The sequence below is a fragment of the Coloeus monedula genome (assembly GCF_965178545.1).
Source record: "Coloeus monedula genome assembly, chromosome: 1".
In the NCBI taxonomy this organism is placed as follows: domain Eukaryota; kingdom Metazoa; phylum Chordata; class Aves; order Passeriformes; family Corvidae; genus Coloeus; species Coloeus monedula.
Window position 1 is genome coordinate 46,697,924 of NC_138781.1, and position 17,922 is coordinate 46,715,845.

General features: G+C 38.7%; 1 protein-coding gene across 1 annotated transcript in view; it reads left to right on the forward strand.

Moving 5' to 3' along the window:
- Nucleotides 1–17,922, forward strand: part of SACM1L (SAC1 like phosphatidylinositide phosphatase) — a 30,360-nt gene that overhangs the window by 3,942 nt on the left and 8,496 nt on the right. Inside the window, exons 2-12 of the mRNA XM_082282559.1 lie at nucleotides 5,076–5,173; nucleotides 6,768–6,842; nucleotides 8,743–8,870; nucleotides 9,743–9,892; nucleotides 11,159–11,218; nucleotides 12,815–12,848; nucleotides 15,464–15,565; nucleotides 16,323–16,408; nucleotides 16,601–16,687; nucleotides 17,120–17,188; nucleotides 17,279–17,358. Of these exons, the coding sequence (XP_082138685.1) occupies nucleotides 5,076–5,173; nucleotides 6,768–6,842; nucleotides 8,743–8,870; nucleotides 9,743–9,892; nucleotides 11,159–11,218; nucleotides 12,815–12,848; nucleotides 15,464–15,565; nucleotides 16,323–16,408; nucleotides 16,601–16,687; nucleotides 17,120–17,188; nucleotides 17,279–17,358 (969 nt within the window). The remainder of the gene's footprint in view (nucleotides 1–5,075; nucleotides 5,174–6,767; nucleotides 6,843–8,742; nucleotides 8,871–9,742; nucleotides 9,893–11,158; nucleotides 11,219–12,814; nucleotides 12,849–15,463; nucleotides 15,566–16,322; nucleotides 16,409–16,600; nucleotides 16,688–17,119; nucleotides 17,189–17,278; nucleotides 17,359–17,922) is intronic.

Sequence of the window (17,922 nt, forward strand, 5' to 3'; positions counted from 1 at the left end):
ACCTTCAGTAATATTTTAAATGGGAATTTGGTGATTGCAGTTCCTCAATACTTCTCTTAAGTAATGTGAGTTATACTATCAATGTAAAATATTAGTGTTTATTGCTTCCTTTGTTCTTTAGCACTACTGAGAAATAGTTCATTATAATGGTTTTAAGTTTTCCTTTATTTAAAAAAAGGGAATAAAAGGACTCCAATTTTGTGAAGATTTGACATGCTGTTAAGTTGTAAGGGGAGCAAGATACTGGTGGTGAGAGTTCTTGATGTCTTGTATGGGTCTAGACAGCAGTGACAATGTAGCTGAGGAGAAGGCAGGCTCCAACTGTCAAATATGAAGCTTAATACAAAAACAGAATATGGCCTGGTGTGTGAAAATGAGTTCTGAACATAACTACAGACACTTTAGCCTTCCATAAAATACTGCTTTCCTAATTGTTTTTTTTATATAATACTGGCACTTGGACATTCATCTGTCCTTATGCATTAAAAGAATAGAATGAATCTGCAGATTCCTAGTCATGAATGATCCTTTCTTCACCATTTAATATCTCCTTGTCAAATCAGTAAAATTAGCATGTCTAATCTTGTCTAATCATCTGTCTAAGCTTGTGATAGACATACAAGCTTGCTAGTGAATACAGTTTGGAGATGAACCTATTCATGCAGTGTTCATCAGTTTCCTTTCTGAAAGACAAGTGAGAGGCAATCATCTTGACTATAGTGATTTTACAATAGAAAAGGTCATCTAAGTGAGAATGAGACTACTAGCCTAGTTCTGGTAATTGGTAAAGTTGTAAACTTGGGCTGGAACTGCTTTGAGTCTTGGCCTCTTCCTCAACTATATTTATTTTAGGAAACATTGAACTTCTTGCAAAAATGAAGCAAGGACTAAGTGAATCATCTTTCTATTGAAAATTTTGAAGAGCACTAATTATCCCACTTCTTCTGAAGCATGGATTTAATATCTTGCAGCGCCTTAGGCTTTCCACTTTGTGTTGCACAGTTGTATTTAAAGCAGTTTTTAAGGGTGATCCCAACAGTGTAGTATTTGTTCAAGTTCTGTCAACTTTGTAGATTGGTAACTTGATTTCTTCTTGCCCCTGTCTCCCCTCTCGCTCAAGACATCCAAAAGAGTCAACAACAATTCTGTTTCAGAGTGCTGCAAGCTGCTGAAGCCTTTTTGGTCCATTGAGCTGAAAACAGGGATGACTTGTCTTGCATTCTCTATGATACTTTTGTCACCAAGTTTGGTCCTGGAGAGGACCGTGGGAAGGAGGACTTTGAATGAATGCAAAACATAAATTTCTAGCTTTGCTTAAACTATAGACATTGAGTAAGAGGAGATAAACGTGATAGAGTTGTTAAAAGGGCAGTGGTAGTGGCAGGAGATAATGTGGTCAAGGATTTGAGAGAAATGCTGGGATCTGATCTAGCAAAGTGGGGTCTGTGACACACACTGAGAGACCAAACACCATTTGCAGTGGCAGCGTTAATTCTCTCTGTTTTCTTTTCAGTTTGGGGATATTGAGAATAAAAGAGTTCTTGTTCTTCAGTGAGAAATTGTTATTCTTGTGTGTGGTAAAGAAAACATTTTTTTATTATGACAATTATTTGACATTTGTAAGCTTCTCAGTTGGTTAAAAACAGGCTTTAACCAATATGCATGTGAATCTCTGTGCTGAGACTGTAGTAGTGTCATGGCCATGTTGCACTTCATAATATAAGGAGCAGCTTTTAAAAATACTGATCATGGATGGAAATGCTCTTTGTGCTCTGTCCAGTCAGTGTAGATGTCTTGTCCGTGTTGTGTTCTTCATACAGAGTATTCAAAAACTGAAACTATAGTTCCTAACGCTTTTTTTGGAGACTGTTCAACCTGATAGGTTAACATACTTTTTCAACTTATTTTGATTGGGATACTCAGATTAAGTAAGACTGTAAGAGAGTACAATTGCATAAGCATCTGTGTTAATGGCACAAGAGGTCCAATATTAAACTTTGTCGGTTCTCTTCATGGCTGTTTTTGTATCTGGACTCTTGTGTGTCAACTGACATCCCAGAGAAAGATGAGTGTTCAACTAAACCGATGGAAGATAAGCTGCAGCTTTCTCTTGTGGAAAAAATGCCTCCTGTTGCTTCCTGCCAGCTAGCAATAGGTTTCTGACTGCATCTTAAATAGTATATCCTGTTTTCTTTTTTGATGCTTTAACAAACTGAGGGTTTGTAGATGTGTTTAAGCTTGTCTTGCCCCTGTTCGATCTGCGTAAGCTTGTTTGTTTTTTGCCATAAAACCAGCTCCCATTATTGCTGTGAAACTCCCCTAAAAAGCTGGGGATGCACATGTGCACTTCATCAAAAACAGAAACAATGAAAGCAAAGTAGGTGTTTTAAGGCTTCAGCATTCAGCAAACTGCATATTTGTATTTCTTACTCTGATGTTTTTATTTTTGAAGATGAAGCATTTAATATGTATACCTGAAAGATTTAAGGCTGCTGATTTACAAAGGAAATGCTGTAGATGTGTTTCCCATTTTAGGACCCATAGACTAATTTTCCTGTAATGAAGTTAAATTATCTGATGAACACTTAACTATTAATTGCTTTACAGTTGGTTGTGTTATTTGGTGTTCGGTGGATTTTTTCAGTTCAGTTTTTGCTCTCCTCTGGCTTTCCTCTTAATTTCCCAGTGAGGTTGTGGAATCGCCATCCTTCGTGAGAGTCAAAACACACCCTAAGAAACAGGGTTTAACTTAGAAGTTGAATAAACTTTTGAGTTGGCCCTGCTTTAAGTGGGTGGAAAGTGGGGTCTTCTAGACCTCATTTTAAGGACTCTGTGGTGAGTTGATCCTGGGTGCCCCCTGGAGTGGATCAATCACTCCCCTCCTCACCTGGATAGGAGAGACAAAATAAAAGGAACAACTCTTGGGTCAAGGTAAGGGCAGGGAGAGATCACTCAGCTATTACAGTCACTGGCAAAACAGAGTCAACTTGGGGAAATTAGTTTAATTTATTAGTAGTCAAATCTGCGTAGGATAATAAAAAATAAAGCCAAACCTTAACACCTTCCCCTCACCCCTCGCTTCTTCCTCAACTCCACTCCTAGTTTTCTCTACCTCCTTCATCTCCCCCATCAGCACAGGGAGACTGGGAGCGGGGTTTGTGGTCACTTCATCACACTTTGTCTCTCTTGCTGCTTCCCCAGTGGAAGGACTCCTTCCCCTGCTCCAGCATGGGGTCCCTCTCCCAGAGACTCTGAGACAATTCTCCACAAACTTCTCCAAAGGGAGTCCTTCCCACAGACCGCAGTTCTTCATGATCTGTTCTAGCGTGGGTCCATTCCACAGGGTGCACTCCTTCGGAGCAGACCGTTCCAGCATGGTTTCCCAGATGGGTCATAAGTCCTGCCAGGAGCCTGTTCCAGCACAGGCTTCCCATGGGGTCAGAGCCTCACAGAATCACAGAATATTCTGAGTTGGAAGGGAACCACAAGGATCATCAAGTTCATCTGTTAAGTGAATGGCCCATATGAAGATCAGACCTTGGTGTTATTAGCACCATTTATTAACCAGCATCTCCCTGCTCTGTTGTGGCCCTCCAAGGACTGCAGGTGGATCTCTGCTCTGCCATGGACCTCCATGGGCTGCAGAGGGACAGCCTTGCCTCACTGTGGTCTTCACCAGGGGCTGCAGGGGAATCTCTGCTCCAGCTCCTGGAGGACCTGCTGCCCCTCCTTCTGCACTGACCTTGGTGTCTGCAGAGTTGTTTCTGTCACATGTTCTCACTCCTGTTCCCTGCTGCAGTTGCTGTTGTGCTGGGCTTTTTCCCTTCTTAAATATGTTATCCATCATTGATGGGCTGGGCCTTGGCCAGCAGTGGGTCTGTCTTGGAGCTCACTGGCATTGGCTCTGTCAGATACAGAGGGCTTCTCGCAGCTTCTCACAGAAGCCAGTCCTGTAGCCCCCTCCGCTACCTGGCCATCACAGTCCTCTGATCTAAATTAGGGTTCTAATTCAGCTTTCTGAAGGATTAAAAAAAATAAAAAAGATGTGTAGAAATGCAAGATCTATTTAGGGAGAAAGAGCCTAAAAATATCTACCCTGTTACTAGAACAAGAATTTTAAAACTCTGACCCCATGTCTTGTCAAGCCTTAAACTAAGAAAAATCACTGTAAGAGTCAAGAGCACTAGTTTTAAGAGTGTTTGGGGTGTTTTGTTTGTTTGCTGAGCATTTCCTGTGTATGGCTACAAGTCACTTCTGCATAACTCTCCTACTAATGCACAGTGAAACATGTCTGGCTTCTTGCAACTATGTTAATGGGTGTATTTTTAAGGAACACTTCTAAAAACTGTTTATGACTAGCATTGGGTTTTGTGCTGGTTTTGAAGAGAAGGAGGGGAAAGATGGCAATGAAGTCTGAACAGGAAGTCAGTGTGTGACTTGTCTGGTGGGGAGGATACATGTTATGATGTGTGTGTCATGTAGACCTGGCTAACAAGTCTGGGAAATGGTAGTGTTGGGACACCTGCTTCAATAAATTAGTGTGCCACTGAACTTTTCCATTTCTACTGTGTTGTTTCTGGTGGATTCTTGCAATACTTAAAACACTAATGTGAAGCAGGTGTGTTTATCATTTCGTACATTACTTTTATGTTTATTAGATTTGCATTAAGCGTGTGGTCTGATCTGTTAGGAAGATTTTGGTTAAAAAAGTTTCTGATTTTGTGTTGGGTTTTGATTTATCTCAGATATGGTTCAAGCTTACAGGAATTAGAGTGGACCACTATGTACACAAACTCACTTTCGTATCTTTACCTTATGGTAATAAAAAAGGATTAAGATTGTTAAACAGGCCATGACTTTTGCAATAACGGATGAGCTGGATTTACTTTTTGTATTTCTTTTTTCCACACTGTCAAAGTCAGTGGCTGTTGGGAAGCAATCCAGTGAGAATTTTGTTATTTTGCAGCTGAAATAAGGCATAAAATTGATTGCTCTCTCTTCAGGTGGTAAAGAATAAACAAACCCAAAGTAAGTTTTACTAAACTAACTCCTTTTTCCTCTCTATTCTCTTAAAGGCATATAACGCCAGAGAAGTTCTATGTGGAAGCCTGTGATGATGGAGCAGATGATGTGCTTGCTATTGATAGAGTCTCCACAGAAGTCACTCTTACAGGTGACTCTCCTCACCAATATTTCTCAATACAGTCTTCTCTGTCTTTTCTGTCTGTTTTGCTCTAGGAGTCCAAAAAGATCTTCAGAACCTTACTGAGATGATACTGACATAATTGTTTTTGGGTTTAGTTACTGTTTAAAGCAGTGCTTTGTATTCTGTTCTGGAGAGCTTTGTTTCAAATGCCTTTTCACTGTGGGTAACCAGGGTGATAGTGCTTGCCTGTTTTTTGGTAAGACTGTCCACCACAACAGGGGAAGCTGACTCATCCAAGCTAGTTGGGGTTGGTGCTAGAAGTTCAAGATCAAAAAGGGGAAGGATTGAACACTGGGGTTGTGTAGCTTTTCCAAATTGTCCCAGTGCTTTCTTTTATATAAAACTGAAACCTGACCTTTCATAAAGCCTCTAGAAATAGCAACAGTAAAAAACAGTAAAAAATGGTGTAAATTTTGTTCTGTGTTGCAAATCTGGATTCAAATGTCAGTGGGAGTAGTCATAAGCCTGTTGATGTCTTGAAAATTTTAGTTTCATTTTTTAAAGAATGTGAAGCAACGAACTTTGATTAAATAACAGTAAAATGAAGGCAGTGGGAGACTTCCCTTTTGGTACTTTAGGAGTTTGGCACCACAGTATTACTAATCTCCAAACAGACAGAAATGCTACAGTAGTAGTAATATAAAAGCAGTCATTCTCTCTTTTATTAGACTTCTTGTATAAGAAGCCAAATGTAAGAGTAGTGTGCCCATCCCACTAATACTTTTGGAATTGTAGTATATTATCTCAATTTCTCCTGCAAAACTGTCCCTTCAAAACTGTAAAGATTGTTATCCCAAGTGTTTTGTTAGTCTAAATCTCTCTCACTACTAGTGTTTTATCAGATGAACCTGCAAGGGTGTCTAAAGCAAAGTAAGAGTCAAGGGTTACCTTTCTCAGTTTTCTGAATTCTGGGAAAATGCCTCATTCTAGGGGATGTTTTGGGTTTCTTTAGATTTCTCTAATATCCCTTCTGTTGTTTTAGAAGTGTAAGTTGATGAAACTTACACATGCTAAGACTTTTAATTGATATTTGGATACTTGTTGGATCTTGGATCTCTTGGTATGTTGTTTGGAATACTGTGTCCATTGCCACGTGTATGCTGCTGTTGGTAGCTTTTGCAGAGATAGCCTGCAAAACTAGAGGTAGAGACAGAAGTAGACCAAGGCTCAGAAGAAGCAAGCAGACCTGGGAGGCACAAGCACTTATGGTTTGGTTGTGTTTTATGTCTTGCTGGCTTCAAAACAAAGCTTCTGGAAGCTGGCAGGATAATACATTATTGAGGAGTCTACTTGCTATACTATCATGTAAATAAGCTTGAATTTATTCAGTTAAATGACAGCTTTGATTAAACATGAGAAATTGGTTAGAAATTGGGTTAGAATTCCAGATCCTCCTCCCAAACCTCCATGAGGCTTTTAAATTCTAATGCTTTGTTTCTTATATTTAACACTGTAGCAAAACTTGATTTAACCAGGAAGGGTGGAGAAACCTAGTTTTAGTAGTGTTCCAATACAGTCGTGAAAGAAGCAGTCTGAAATGTTCTTTACTTCTGCTTTTCAGTTAAAAAAGATGTTCCCCCTTCGGCTGTTACGAGGCCTATATTTGGTGTATTGGGAACAATCCGGTTGGTGGCAGGTAAGGAGAACAGAACTGTGCTCTTTAAAAAGACTTAGACAAAATAGATTGCTAAAGAAGCTCTAAAGGCAAAAATAGTATTTGCAAGTATCTGAGGTTGCACTTTCATCAGAATGATAAGTTTTCCTTGTGGCTTGTAGAGGATGGAGGCATCCAAATCTACTTTATCATGAATGTTTGTGTTACTCCTAAAACCAGGAGGTGCTCTAAAGGTAGGGTTAACTGGTGGTTGTTTGAGTTTCAAGGAATGCATTTCAAACGAGTGCAAAGAACCTCATCTACTTATTCTTTGTAACTGTTTTAATCTTAGCTGCAGGATTTGATGCAACAGTTGACTGTTGCGTTGTGAAGCTCGACTTTAAATCAATAATCACGGTACACAAATAGCTGAGAGTGACAGGGTGATAGACAAGTAGATGCAGCTGTTCAAGTAATGATTGTGTTGCAACTGCCCTACAAATACGGAGAAAATCCAACATGAAAAGGAAAAGGGCAGATGGGACCAATTCTAAGTTTAGGGAGTTTTAGGATAAGGTAAGAATAAGTTGTTCAGTTTTTCTAAGTGTCTCAGTGGTCATATCTAAGCAGCCACTGCTGTGAATAAACCTGATGCATAAAGTGTAAGCTTTCAGGAAAGTGAGCATTGCTGCTCCCACAATCCTTTTTGTAGATTTTGGTAGAGTTTGAGACTGAGGTAGTCTGAAAAATTATGTAATAAGCAGGATACATACTGAATGCAATCTCCATGTGTAGAAAGGATAAAAGATCACTGACTGAAGTATTCTCAACTGAAGCAAAGGGCGATTGTGTTGAATGCAGTGACTTCTGACAGGATCTTAAAACTGCTGAATTTTCTATGCCCATATTCTAAAGAGTTGTGGGTCTTGCAGAGTAAGAGTAATGTAATGGATACATGTGTCTTGGGGACTTGATGAGCGCGCAGTGTTTTAAAACTGAACTGCTCCAAAGGCAGTTTACAGGCTCAGTAATGATTGCTATTCATCTGACTGAATATTAAATAAAATATAGAATATGTAAAAGCTTGGGGTTTTTTCATTCTACCCTCTAGAGCTTTGCACTGAGTGTTAGCGTAGAGCTGTCAAAGTAAAGATGTTAGCAGTTAAATTAAATGTTTAGCTAAGTGTTATTAGGCAGTTCACTGCTGTTAACTGTAAAACCGGCCCTGTGTCTAGCAATGCAGCCTCTTTAACATATATAAATATTCTTTGCCTGTTGCACTATTAAGAGTAAACATTTCCTTCAAAAACAAGATGACACTGAAATACGCTATGCTTAGAAATAAGGTTATGTTGTGGTCACCAGTGAGTGTAAATTAATTGCTCTGAGTGAGCTGTCCATGATTATGGGGTGGATTTTTTGCTTCGTTACTTAAGCAACCAGGGAAATAGCAAACTTCCTGACTTAAATTGCTAACAGACACCCAAATGTCTTTGTTCTGTTTTGAACCTGTTAGGAGGAATATTTTTTCATGATAAGTTGAATAGTCTTTTTGGCTTTTGAAGCATGCTTCCTTTCATGCGTTTTGGACTTGCTCTGTGCTTTTCTAACCACATTCAAGAGGATTGGCCTCTTTTTGAGTTAGCAAACCTGAAGACTTTCAGACTGTCTCTGATCAGAAGTAAGAGTAGGTGACACTTTATTTTGTCCACTTTTTTTTAAAATCCTTAAATTTAATGAGTAGCTCAAGGTCTCTGAACATAGAGAAGTGGGTGACTTAGCAAGTACGTTTTGCTTTTGCTCCAGCCCTGTGTGCTTTTGCTACACTTAAGGACATAAAGTTCTGTTGGTTTCAGTTTTCTGATACAGTTATAGGCTGCTTTTCTTAATATATGCAGCTCTTTGTTTTGTTTTTTTAAACTTTGTTCTTTCTGCTTTACAGGCACATATCTTATTGTAATAACAAAAAAGAAAAAAGTAGGTGAGATTTTCAGTCATGCAATCTGGAAAGCAACAGACTTTGACATCCTCTCCTACAAAAAGACCATGCTGCACTTAACTGATATTCAGGTAGGTACATTGATTAGGGGAATATGGAGGAATGTTATTGTATGTTAATGTTCATTGCCACAGGAGCTTAATTTGATGAAGCTATTAATGTAACTTAGAATATCATCTATTTATGGATGTGCATTTTTGCTTCTCTTAAGATGGTACACCCTTCCTAATGCTTCTGTTAAGTCTTTCTCACATGTTTACTCTTCAGACAGCCCCTACAGTAAACTGCATTGCTGTCATGTTATCTATCTTGCTTTCTTTTTGGAATTGTTCAATTACATAGTTACCCAGCAGGGAAGAATTAACTTTTTTTTTTTGAGGGAGGGAAAGATGGAATATATTTTAAAACAGATATGTAGTGGATTGATAAAAAGCAGGTATGGGTGTCTAACCAATGGAGCTGGAAGGGAATCTGATCGTTTTTCAGGAAAGGAATGAGGTTAATCAGAACTTGAACCAGAATACAAATTATAACTTAGTGTCTGATAACTATTCTTTTGTCTTGCCATCTTGCCTTTTTTTTTTTTTTTTTTTGACTGACTGAGTGGTTTTCAGGGAAACTAACAGCTTCCCTTTTGCTTGCAAGTTGTTAGAACTAATTTAATATCAGTAGCTATTTACCTCACAGGAATATTGTTCTCTGCTCTCCACTGTTGTTGCAGAATTTGGTTGCAATGTGCTAGCTGCAAGTTATCAGTGAACTGGTATCAGAATTGCACTCTCGTGCTTTCCTTCTTGTATGGTAATCTCTGGATGATGTCATGCATTGCTAGAGCACTAGCAAAATCCATCTCATCACTTCAAAAAGTAGTGGTAGCTGACAAGAGTAAAATATTTTGATAGTAGTATATGACAGCTCTTCTATTCTTCCCTCATCTCAACAGTTGCAGGACAATAAAGTATTTTTATCAATGCTTAACCATGTCTTGAGCGTGGACGGGTTTTACTTCTCAACAACCTATGACCTAACACACACCCTGCAACGGCTGGCCAACACGAGCCCAGAGTTCCAGGAAATGAGCCTTCTAGAGAGGGTAAGGATTTGAGTTTGCTTTGTGTCTGTGTCTTGGAAATTGCCAGTCAGTTTTATGCAGATGATGTTTAAATGATTCCAGTGTTTTATCCAAGCTATTACGTGTTGTGTCTGAACACACTGGTCCACACAAGTCTCAGTTTGTGAGCAGTATCATGTTCTAGGGATCTGTTCTGATGTGATGTCACACTTCCAGATCAGCAGTTGGAAGTACTTTCTACAGTCTACTTTAAATGGATTTTAAAAAATCCAAAATAAATTAAATTTTTGCCTCTAATATTGAACACTTCTAATTACAATAAGAAGGAGCTAAGCAGAAAAATTGTGAGAAAGCAAGTAATTCCTTTGACCTGGAATGGGGGGAGGAATCCAAAGTGGAATAAATTTTACTTGTGTTCATATTCTTTTCAAGGATAACTTGGAATAGAGCTGTGGGTTTTATGGCTGTCAGTCTTGGGATGTTGTATTCTGTCTAAAGTATTCCAATTTTTTGTGTGAAGCATGAATTTAGTATGCTGCTTTTGTCTTAAAGACAACAGCTAAATGCAATTTGAGTTTGAAATTCTCTTGTGTCTGTATTGTTGGGTTTTTGGTTTGGTTTTTTAATATTGGAAAAAATGTTTACATTTGGGGATTGTTTTGCATCATCAAATGCTGCTCTGGCGGTGCTCTTGCCAGGGAGAGCAAGGACACAAAAGGATTGGTTTGCCTTAAAATTGTGTCACTTCAGAAGGTTGTTTGAAAGGCAAAGTACAGTCAAAAGGCATCAATTTCAAGTAAATTCAGATCTTGGATGGTTAAGATTATTTCAGTGTAATTTCATATGCCCATGGGTGCAGTATAATGGCTTATCAAAAGGATGGTGGCAATTTTGAACATTTCCAGTTTGCCTCTGCAAGAGAAGTCTGGTCTGTATTTGTGTGGGTGTTTTTGTTTGATATTTGTGTTTATTTTTTCACAGTACTGGTAGAAGGAAACAACCCCAGTATAGGGGCACCAAAGCATTATGTTCTGCAGCTCATTTGTTAATGGTTTAGAAGTGTCAGGCAACACCCTTAAGAATAGTTAAAAGAACAGTTCTCTCCAATCTTTATTTAGATTTCTAGTTGAGGATGTGAAGGCTACTGGTGAAAGAAGGGAACTTCATCTCCATTTGTACCTGTTCACCTAAATTTGCGTGACACATGGATACTATGATATTGCCTTTATGTTGAACTAAACAGAACTGACCGTCTCTAAAAGCGTGTTGGCTTTTTTCTTGCTGCAGGCAGATCCACGGTTTGTATGGAATGGACACCTTCTTAGAGAATTTATTGCTCAACCAGAGGTAAACACTTCATAATGATTAAGTTAATAGAGAACAAATATGCTTTTACTATAAGTATGCAACAGTTTTTTGTAATTCTGTCTCTTTCAGACAGCCAGAATCTAGTATAACGTGGCTATTCATCATCTAGTTTAGCACAGTGAGTCTTCTGCTTTCAAACTTCCAACTTTGTCAATGTCCTCAGCAGTACTTCTAGAAAGCTAATTTTTTGGAAGTGTCTGTATTTGAAGATACTGTGCTGTGAAGATACCTACTCATATAAACCAGAGGGGAAGTTACAGTGCACAGCATATGCTTCTCAAGCATTTTGGAGTTTAGCTACTTATTTATTTTTGGGTATAGGCAAGTTCATAGTTTTTTTTCTAAGACTCTCTCACATCATTCTCCATGAGTGCAGTTTAAATTCCATTTTCCTAGTGAATAGATCATAAAGCTGGTAATTAAGAGTAAGACTGACTGTTTAGATTCTTTCCGTTTATTTCAAATGAAGATTAGCACAATGTAATCTTTGAATTCATTTAGTCCAGCAAATACAAGTGCATTACCATAAGCCACAACTGTGGCACCTTAATGGCCAGACTGTCTAAGCTCCTTCCTACTGGTGACATCCTCTCTCTGTTAAACTCCTTGAATTGCCTGCACTACAGCAGCCTCCTCTCTCCATCAGTACTTTGCATTTATCAAAGCAAATGACGCATGGCTTCTATTTCTGCCTCGGTAACCTGTGGAGATGTGCTGTTACTTTAGACAGCACTGTTCCAAAAGGCTGGATTGTGCAGTGCTTCTGGAATGTGAAGATATGAATTAGAGAAGGACTGTTGTGCATATTCGAGGGGCATATGACTGGGTGTAAAGTTTGCGTAGTGCTATGCAAATAAAGCTTGGGAAATGAGAGAGAAGCTGTGGTGGGAACAGCAAAGGAAAGCCAAGTGTGGCTGGTTAGTGAAAACAGATGTAGGGGGCAAAACACAGAAGCTGAAAAGGGAGATAACTAGTTTTTTAGGCTACACTTCCCCTCACATTGATTACAGGTGGCTTGAAGCAGGAACAGTTTTAGGGAATGAAGTGTGGAATTTCTGACTTCTAGTATTAGAGAACTTTAAAATTTTCTGGAAAGATTAAGTTGTTCAGGAATGGCAGGATAGGAAAAAGCCTGGAACAAGCATTTTGAGTATCAGTCACAATAAAAATATATCTTACTGAAGGCATCTGTAACTACTATCTCTGCATATGTCCTACTGTGAAGGTAAAGCAAACACACCATGTCAAAAGATTTTCAGCAAGTATTGCTTTATATCTGGCATGCTTGTAGGAGAGTAAATGCTATGTATAGGGAGGACAAAGCAGCTTGCTTTTTGTCCAGGCTGCTTAATTAGGACTAGACTTTCACCTTTTTCATCCTGCTAATGAGGATTACATATGTTGCTGTTTTCTCTGAACTTCTTTTCTCAGAAAGGAATGTTTCACCCTAAACAAAAAGTAAATGATATAAAGTATATGAAACTATCACAACACTCTTAGGCAAAGCATAGTCACTCGCTTATCTTTTTTGGCTACTAGTGTTTAATATTTTTAATATGTATTTGTGTGTTTCAGATCCATAGGTTTGCTACGCCAGTGATGCATGGATGTATCCTTTTGTGTTGTAAAACTGAGTGCTGGATATGGGTAGTCCAGAGCAAAATGGCTGCTGCTGAGGCTGCTCTATTGTTACATTGGCAATTAGAACATAGAGCACAATGTCAGAAATAAGTTGTAGTTTGCTCATATATGGGTGTTACATATTGTTTGGTAGCCCACTCGTGTGTTAATGCCCTTGAATATTCTGCTTTGAAGGCTTAATGTATTTCATTTTACAGGCATGGTTTGCATAACTGTCTTTCAGTGGGAAGGTTAAGATTAATATGGCAAATGCTCTTACATCAGCTTCAGTACTTTTTTATCTTGCTATAAGGATGCGTTTACTTTAGATACAAAATAAGGGAGAACAGTTTTGACTTGAAGGAGTGCTTATGGATGTTCCTGTTGATGAATAAAAGGATAAGAAGTTCTTCTGAAGGCTCATGGGATGCTTCTCCTAGGCAGCTGCTTTTCCTGCACCAACACTTTGGGTAACAGCCTTTTTAGCAAAGCAGTCATGAGTTTATTTTTGAGAAGGGATGAATGCTGCAAGTGAGCTGAATGCTTTCTGGAGGCAGTGTGTGATCAACAGTAAGTCCCAGGTAGTTGCTCCTGGACAGACAGCGTGAAAAGGACTGGCAGGACTGGACAGAGCAACTCATGCCATGTTCTGCTTTGTTCCTCTGTTGCAAAGGCCTCTCAGATGTGTGCAGGGAATGGCTTCCAGATGGAATTGGTTGATCTGGTAGGACTGTCAGCAGCTGGCAGATCTCCAGTCCGTCTTTCCTGTGGCTTCATTTAATGGAAAATGTTGTGGGAGTAGGCAGAGAGACAAAGGGAAGATAGAAAAAGGGAACTGTCGAAACACCCTAATCCTTATCCTGCTAGTTCTGGGTAAATTGCAATTAACAACTGACAGACTGCAATTAACACCTTCCTTGATCCTGTTTTTTCACTATATAAATAATTAGCATAAGTAATGTTTGGTTAGATTAGAATTACAGCAAAACCTTAGGGAACTCAAGAATTTGAAGAAACTGGATTTCTAGTGGTAAAAATGCTAGGAAGAGCCCTAAGCAGAACTGTTACAGTGCCACTAGTAGGTATTTCAGTAATATCAAAGGTTCCTCCCCCACTCCCCATGTAAACCCAAATATATTTTTTTCAACTGTGTGTACTGGGCTTCTAGTCCTTCAGGGATGAGAAATAATGGACTTGGATACTTGAGATTTTGATCACCTAAAGCCCAAAACTATGTTTCGTATTTCCCTTGCTGCTCCAAAGCAAAAGCCCTTCTAAAGAACAGTAAATTCCGCCTTGTCCTTTTCTGTATGTGGAAGTTGCTAATAGCAAGTTGTCATTTTAAGTGAGGACAGATTGCCAGCAGAAAAGAGGTTGACAATTGCTAAGCAGCTGAGGTTAGAGGTAACCTTTCTTGCAGAATACTGTTGGCTATACAAATGTTGAATTAAAGGGGGGAGGGCCCGGCAGTAATTTTCCAGGAAAACAGAGGAATGGGTATTTTTTTCAACCTTAATTTATAAATTGTGAGAACATTCTGGATGGGCTGAATTTGTATTATATTTTTTGGGTTGTTTACAAACAGTGTTTGCATAAATACAAACAGAAATCAAGATGACTCGTGTGAAATCAGTGTGTTCTTTAACATAGCTGAGGTGCTTGTGTGATGCAGCTGCTTTGTGTCCCATTTGAATCATAGATGCAGAACCTAAATTTTACTTGAAACAAAGTATCTTCAAAGAGAAGACTGCAGTACACTAATCAAAAAATTGACCATTTTGACCTTTCGCTTGCTTTGAAGTGGTGGGTTTCAGTTTTTAGGGGCAAAGCATGAAAGCTGGTGAATCTACCCTGAGAAATTTTTCGGGAGTGCTGGTCTCCGTTAGACTTGATAGCTCACTGCAGACCAAATAAGTGCCATTATAAGCAGCACAAAACAAAGCTAAAACTGAAATTAGTTGCCATTTTCCCTGTTTGTTGGTTAGTCCCAGGTGCATTTGGCAGGGTCTGCAGCCTGGGCAGGAAACCATTCTTGTGTAAGAAGCTCACACTGGAGTCTTGGTGTGTGTTCATTCTCTTTTTCTTCATATGGATTTGAAAGCCAATCAATTTTACTGCTAGTTCTGGTATTTGTAGATGTGATGTATGTTGCACTTATGGGTGCAAAGTATATACCCCCAAGACACTTACTCTTCTAAAAGCCTGGAAAAAATTTTGAAGAGGTATTTTTTCAAGTAGTTGTTAATTTTTAAAAGCAATAGGGGCAAGAAACTGTTAGGGTAGTTTAATAAAATTATGGATGAGATGGATTCTTAATTTTTAATTAGGACCATAAAACCCAGAATAATCTTTTTCAGACTCACGTTTTTTGAAAATTACAGTAGTTTTAATGTCTGTCCATCAGTGACATCACCATAGTGTTGTTTTGCGATCTGCATGTGGATCCTAATGTTGTTACTGTCCCTCAAGTTTAATGTTGCTGGGGTGAGAATGTTTACGGATTTATTTGAATGTAGTCTCTTGGTTCCTTGATGTTTCTTACCTGTTGATGTGTAAAAATATCCTAATGAAATGTCAGGGCTTTTCCTTAGTGTTGGTCATCAGTTATCACTATGCACTCTTGTTCTATTAATGGCAAGTGTTTTGACTGGCTGCTTGTTTCCAGAAGAAGCTGTTTCAGGGCTGGCGTACGCTACTATGTAAGAGGTAAAAGAGAAAGTTGATTTATTTCAAAAATAATGTGTATTCCATCTGCACATGTGAGTTACCTTTGAATAATTGCTGTATAATGGCTTGCAAAAAAAAATTGCTTAGTTTGTCTTAGGTTCTTCTTCCAAAGAAAAGATTAGGAATTGAAGCATTTTCTGGCATTTATTAAAAGTGACTCTTCTTTATGTCTCTAAGGCATAACTGCAAAAATTTTATAATGATCTTCAACATGTGACTGTTTTCATTGGTGTTAAATGCAAGTGTGTAATAGCCCTTTTAGTCTAGCAGTAAATCAGCTAAGAGCATCATTGGTGCTGGCAGGGGAGCCCTGAGTGGTGTTTTCTAATTGTTTCAAGTTAAAAAGCAAACAGGGAAATGAATTTAAATTACTTTCTCTGTTCTTAGTCCCAAAATACATACTTTTAAAGAAATTAGTCTGTTTCTGCAGTACCGCTGTTACAGAATTGTGAATATTTTGGTGTCAGAGCACTGGTATTTTATTTCATATTAAATGATAATTTCTAGTGCTAGAAATATCAAAATGTGTTAACTTGAAGAAGCACAGTTCTGCTTAAATTTAGTGCAGATCATGTTAAACTTTTACCAAGGGTGTGTTTTATTTTACGTTGTCAGGCAGCTCTGTGCTTCCTGTGAGGACTTAAAAGGGAAGGGAAGGAAGCCTTTAGCTGACGTATACACTGATACTGCTCTGCAGCCAGGCTGACTTGGCTAACAAGGTCTTTTTCCTACACAGGTATTGATTCAGAAGGGCATGCTGCTAACTTTGTTGAGACAGAACAAATTGTGCATTACAAGGGGAGCAAAGCATCCTTTGTTCAGGTAAAGTCACTGTAAGGAACATAGATACATGGATAGCTCTGTCTGTGTTCTTAAATATAGAGTATATAAGATAGGCAAATAAAACTTAACAGACTTAATTAGTTTAACAAAATAAACCAGTCTGCTTTATTTTTAAATGTCAAGTGAATTTTCTAAATTCTGCTGTTTAAAACCATTTCCATTTTTTTGCAGACCCGTGGATCTATTCCTTTTTTCTGGTCTCAAAGACCAAACCTCAAGTATAAACCAAAGCCACAGATCAGCAAGTCAGTAAATCATGTATGTGAGTGTTTGTGTCCTGGGTTTTTAACATGTTACTGGGCTCATGTTTGTGTGATAGGGTAGCAAACTGTAATCAGAAGAATAAAAATCAACAATACTGGATTGAGCTTTATTCTTTAAAAAAGCAAGAAACCTTGTACTTCTTATCATGAATTCAGAGGCTGAAAAAAAATGTAGACATCAATGGGGGTCGTTTCTCTTTGGATCCAGTTTGCAGCAGTTTTAGTAGCTGTACAGTACTCCTTATCTGCAGCATGTTTAATGTGGAGAACTGAATGGGCTGGGAGGAGGAAACTGGAAATGTATTGGCACAATAGAGAACATCAAGCACTTAGTTGTAAGAATCGTCAGATTATAATGGAGATTTCTTGTAAAGCACAGATCTTAATAGTAGTGTACATCTGTCAACACGTTTCCTTTCTCTTCTAGATGGATGGCTTCCAAAGACATTTTGACTCACAAATAATTAGCTATGGAAAGCAAATGATTGTCAACTTGGTATGCTTTCACTTGTTCTTCCTGAAAAAGCGGTTGTTCTTTTAAGCAGGCTTTTGAGTAATTCTGTGTCTCTGTTTTCCTGTTTCCCAGGTTAACCAAAAAGGCTCAGAGAAGCCTCTTGAGCAAACCTTTTCAAAAATGGTCAACAGCATGGCAAATGGAATGGTCAGGTACATGTCATGAAGTGATACATTCTGTGTTACATGTTAGGCATTGCCTTTGAGACCCACAGAGTGGTCAGTTCTTTGGGGGCCTTTACCAACCCTCTGATTTGTTTGCATTTTATGTTTGTGGAGTAACTTGCTAAGAGATCAGACAGGCAGAATAAAGAAGGAAATTCAGAGGTAATGGTAATGCCAGTATTGGAGTCTTAGTATGCAATGGAGGTCTTCTGCATTTTAGGAAAAAGAAAATCATGCCCTGTAGAGCTAGCTCTGGCAAAAGGGCTTGGTTACATTGCTAACTTAGTGAGGGAGTGTCGAGTGTGAGCAAAACAGGATGGAACAGTAAGGGGAACAAGTAGTTTAAATGCCTGGAGCTCAGTGTAACAAGGGCCAGGAGCGGAGAATGCACTTGGATTATGAGGAGTTCCATCTCTTTGTGGGAATAGTGAGTGCAGTACACAATTTTACAACCTGTCTGTGCTTGCTTTCATTAACTTCTGGAGGGAGGGCTTGCATCCAACTCGCACAGATATTTGCCCCTCTACCTTATCCTTGAAATTTCTGTGCTGT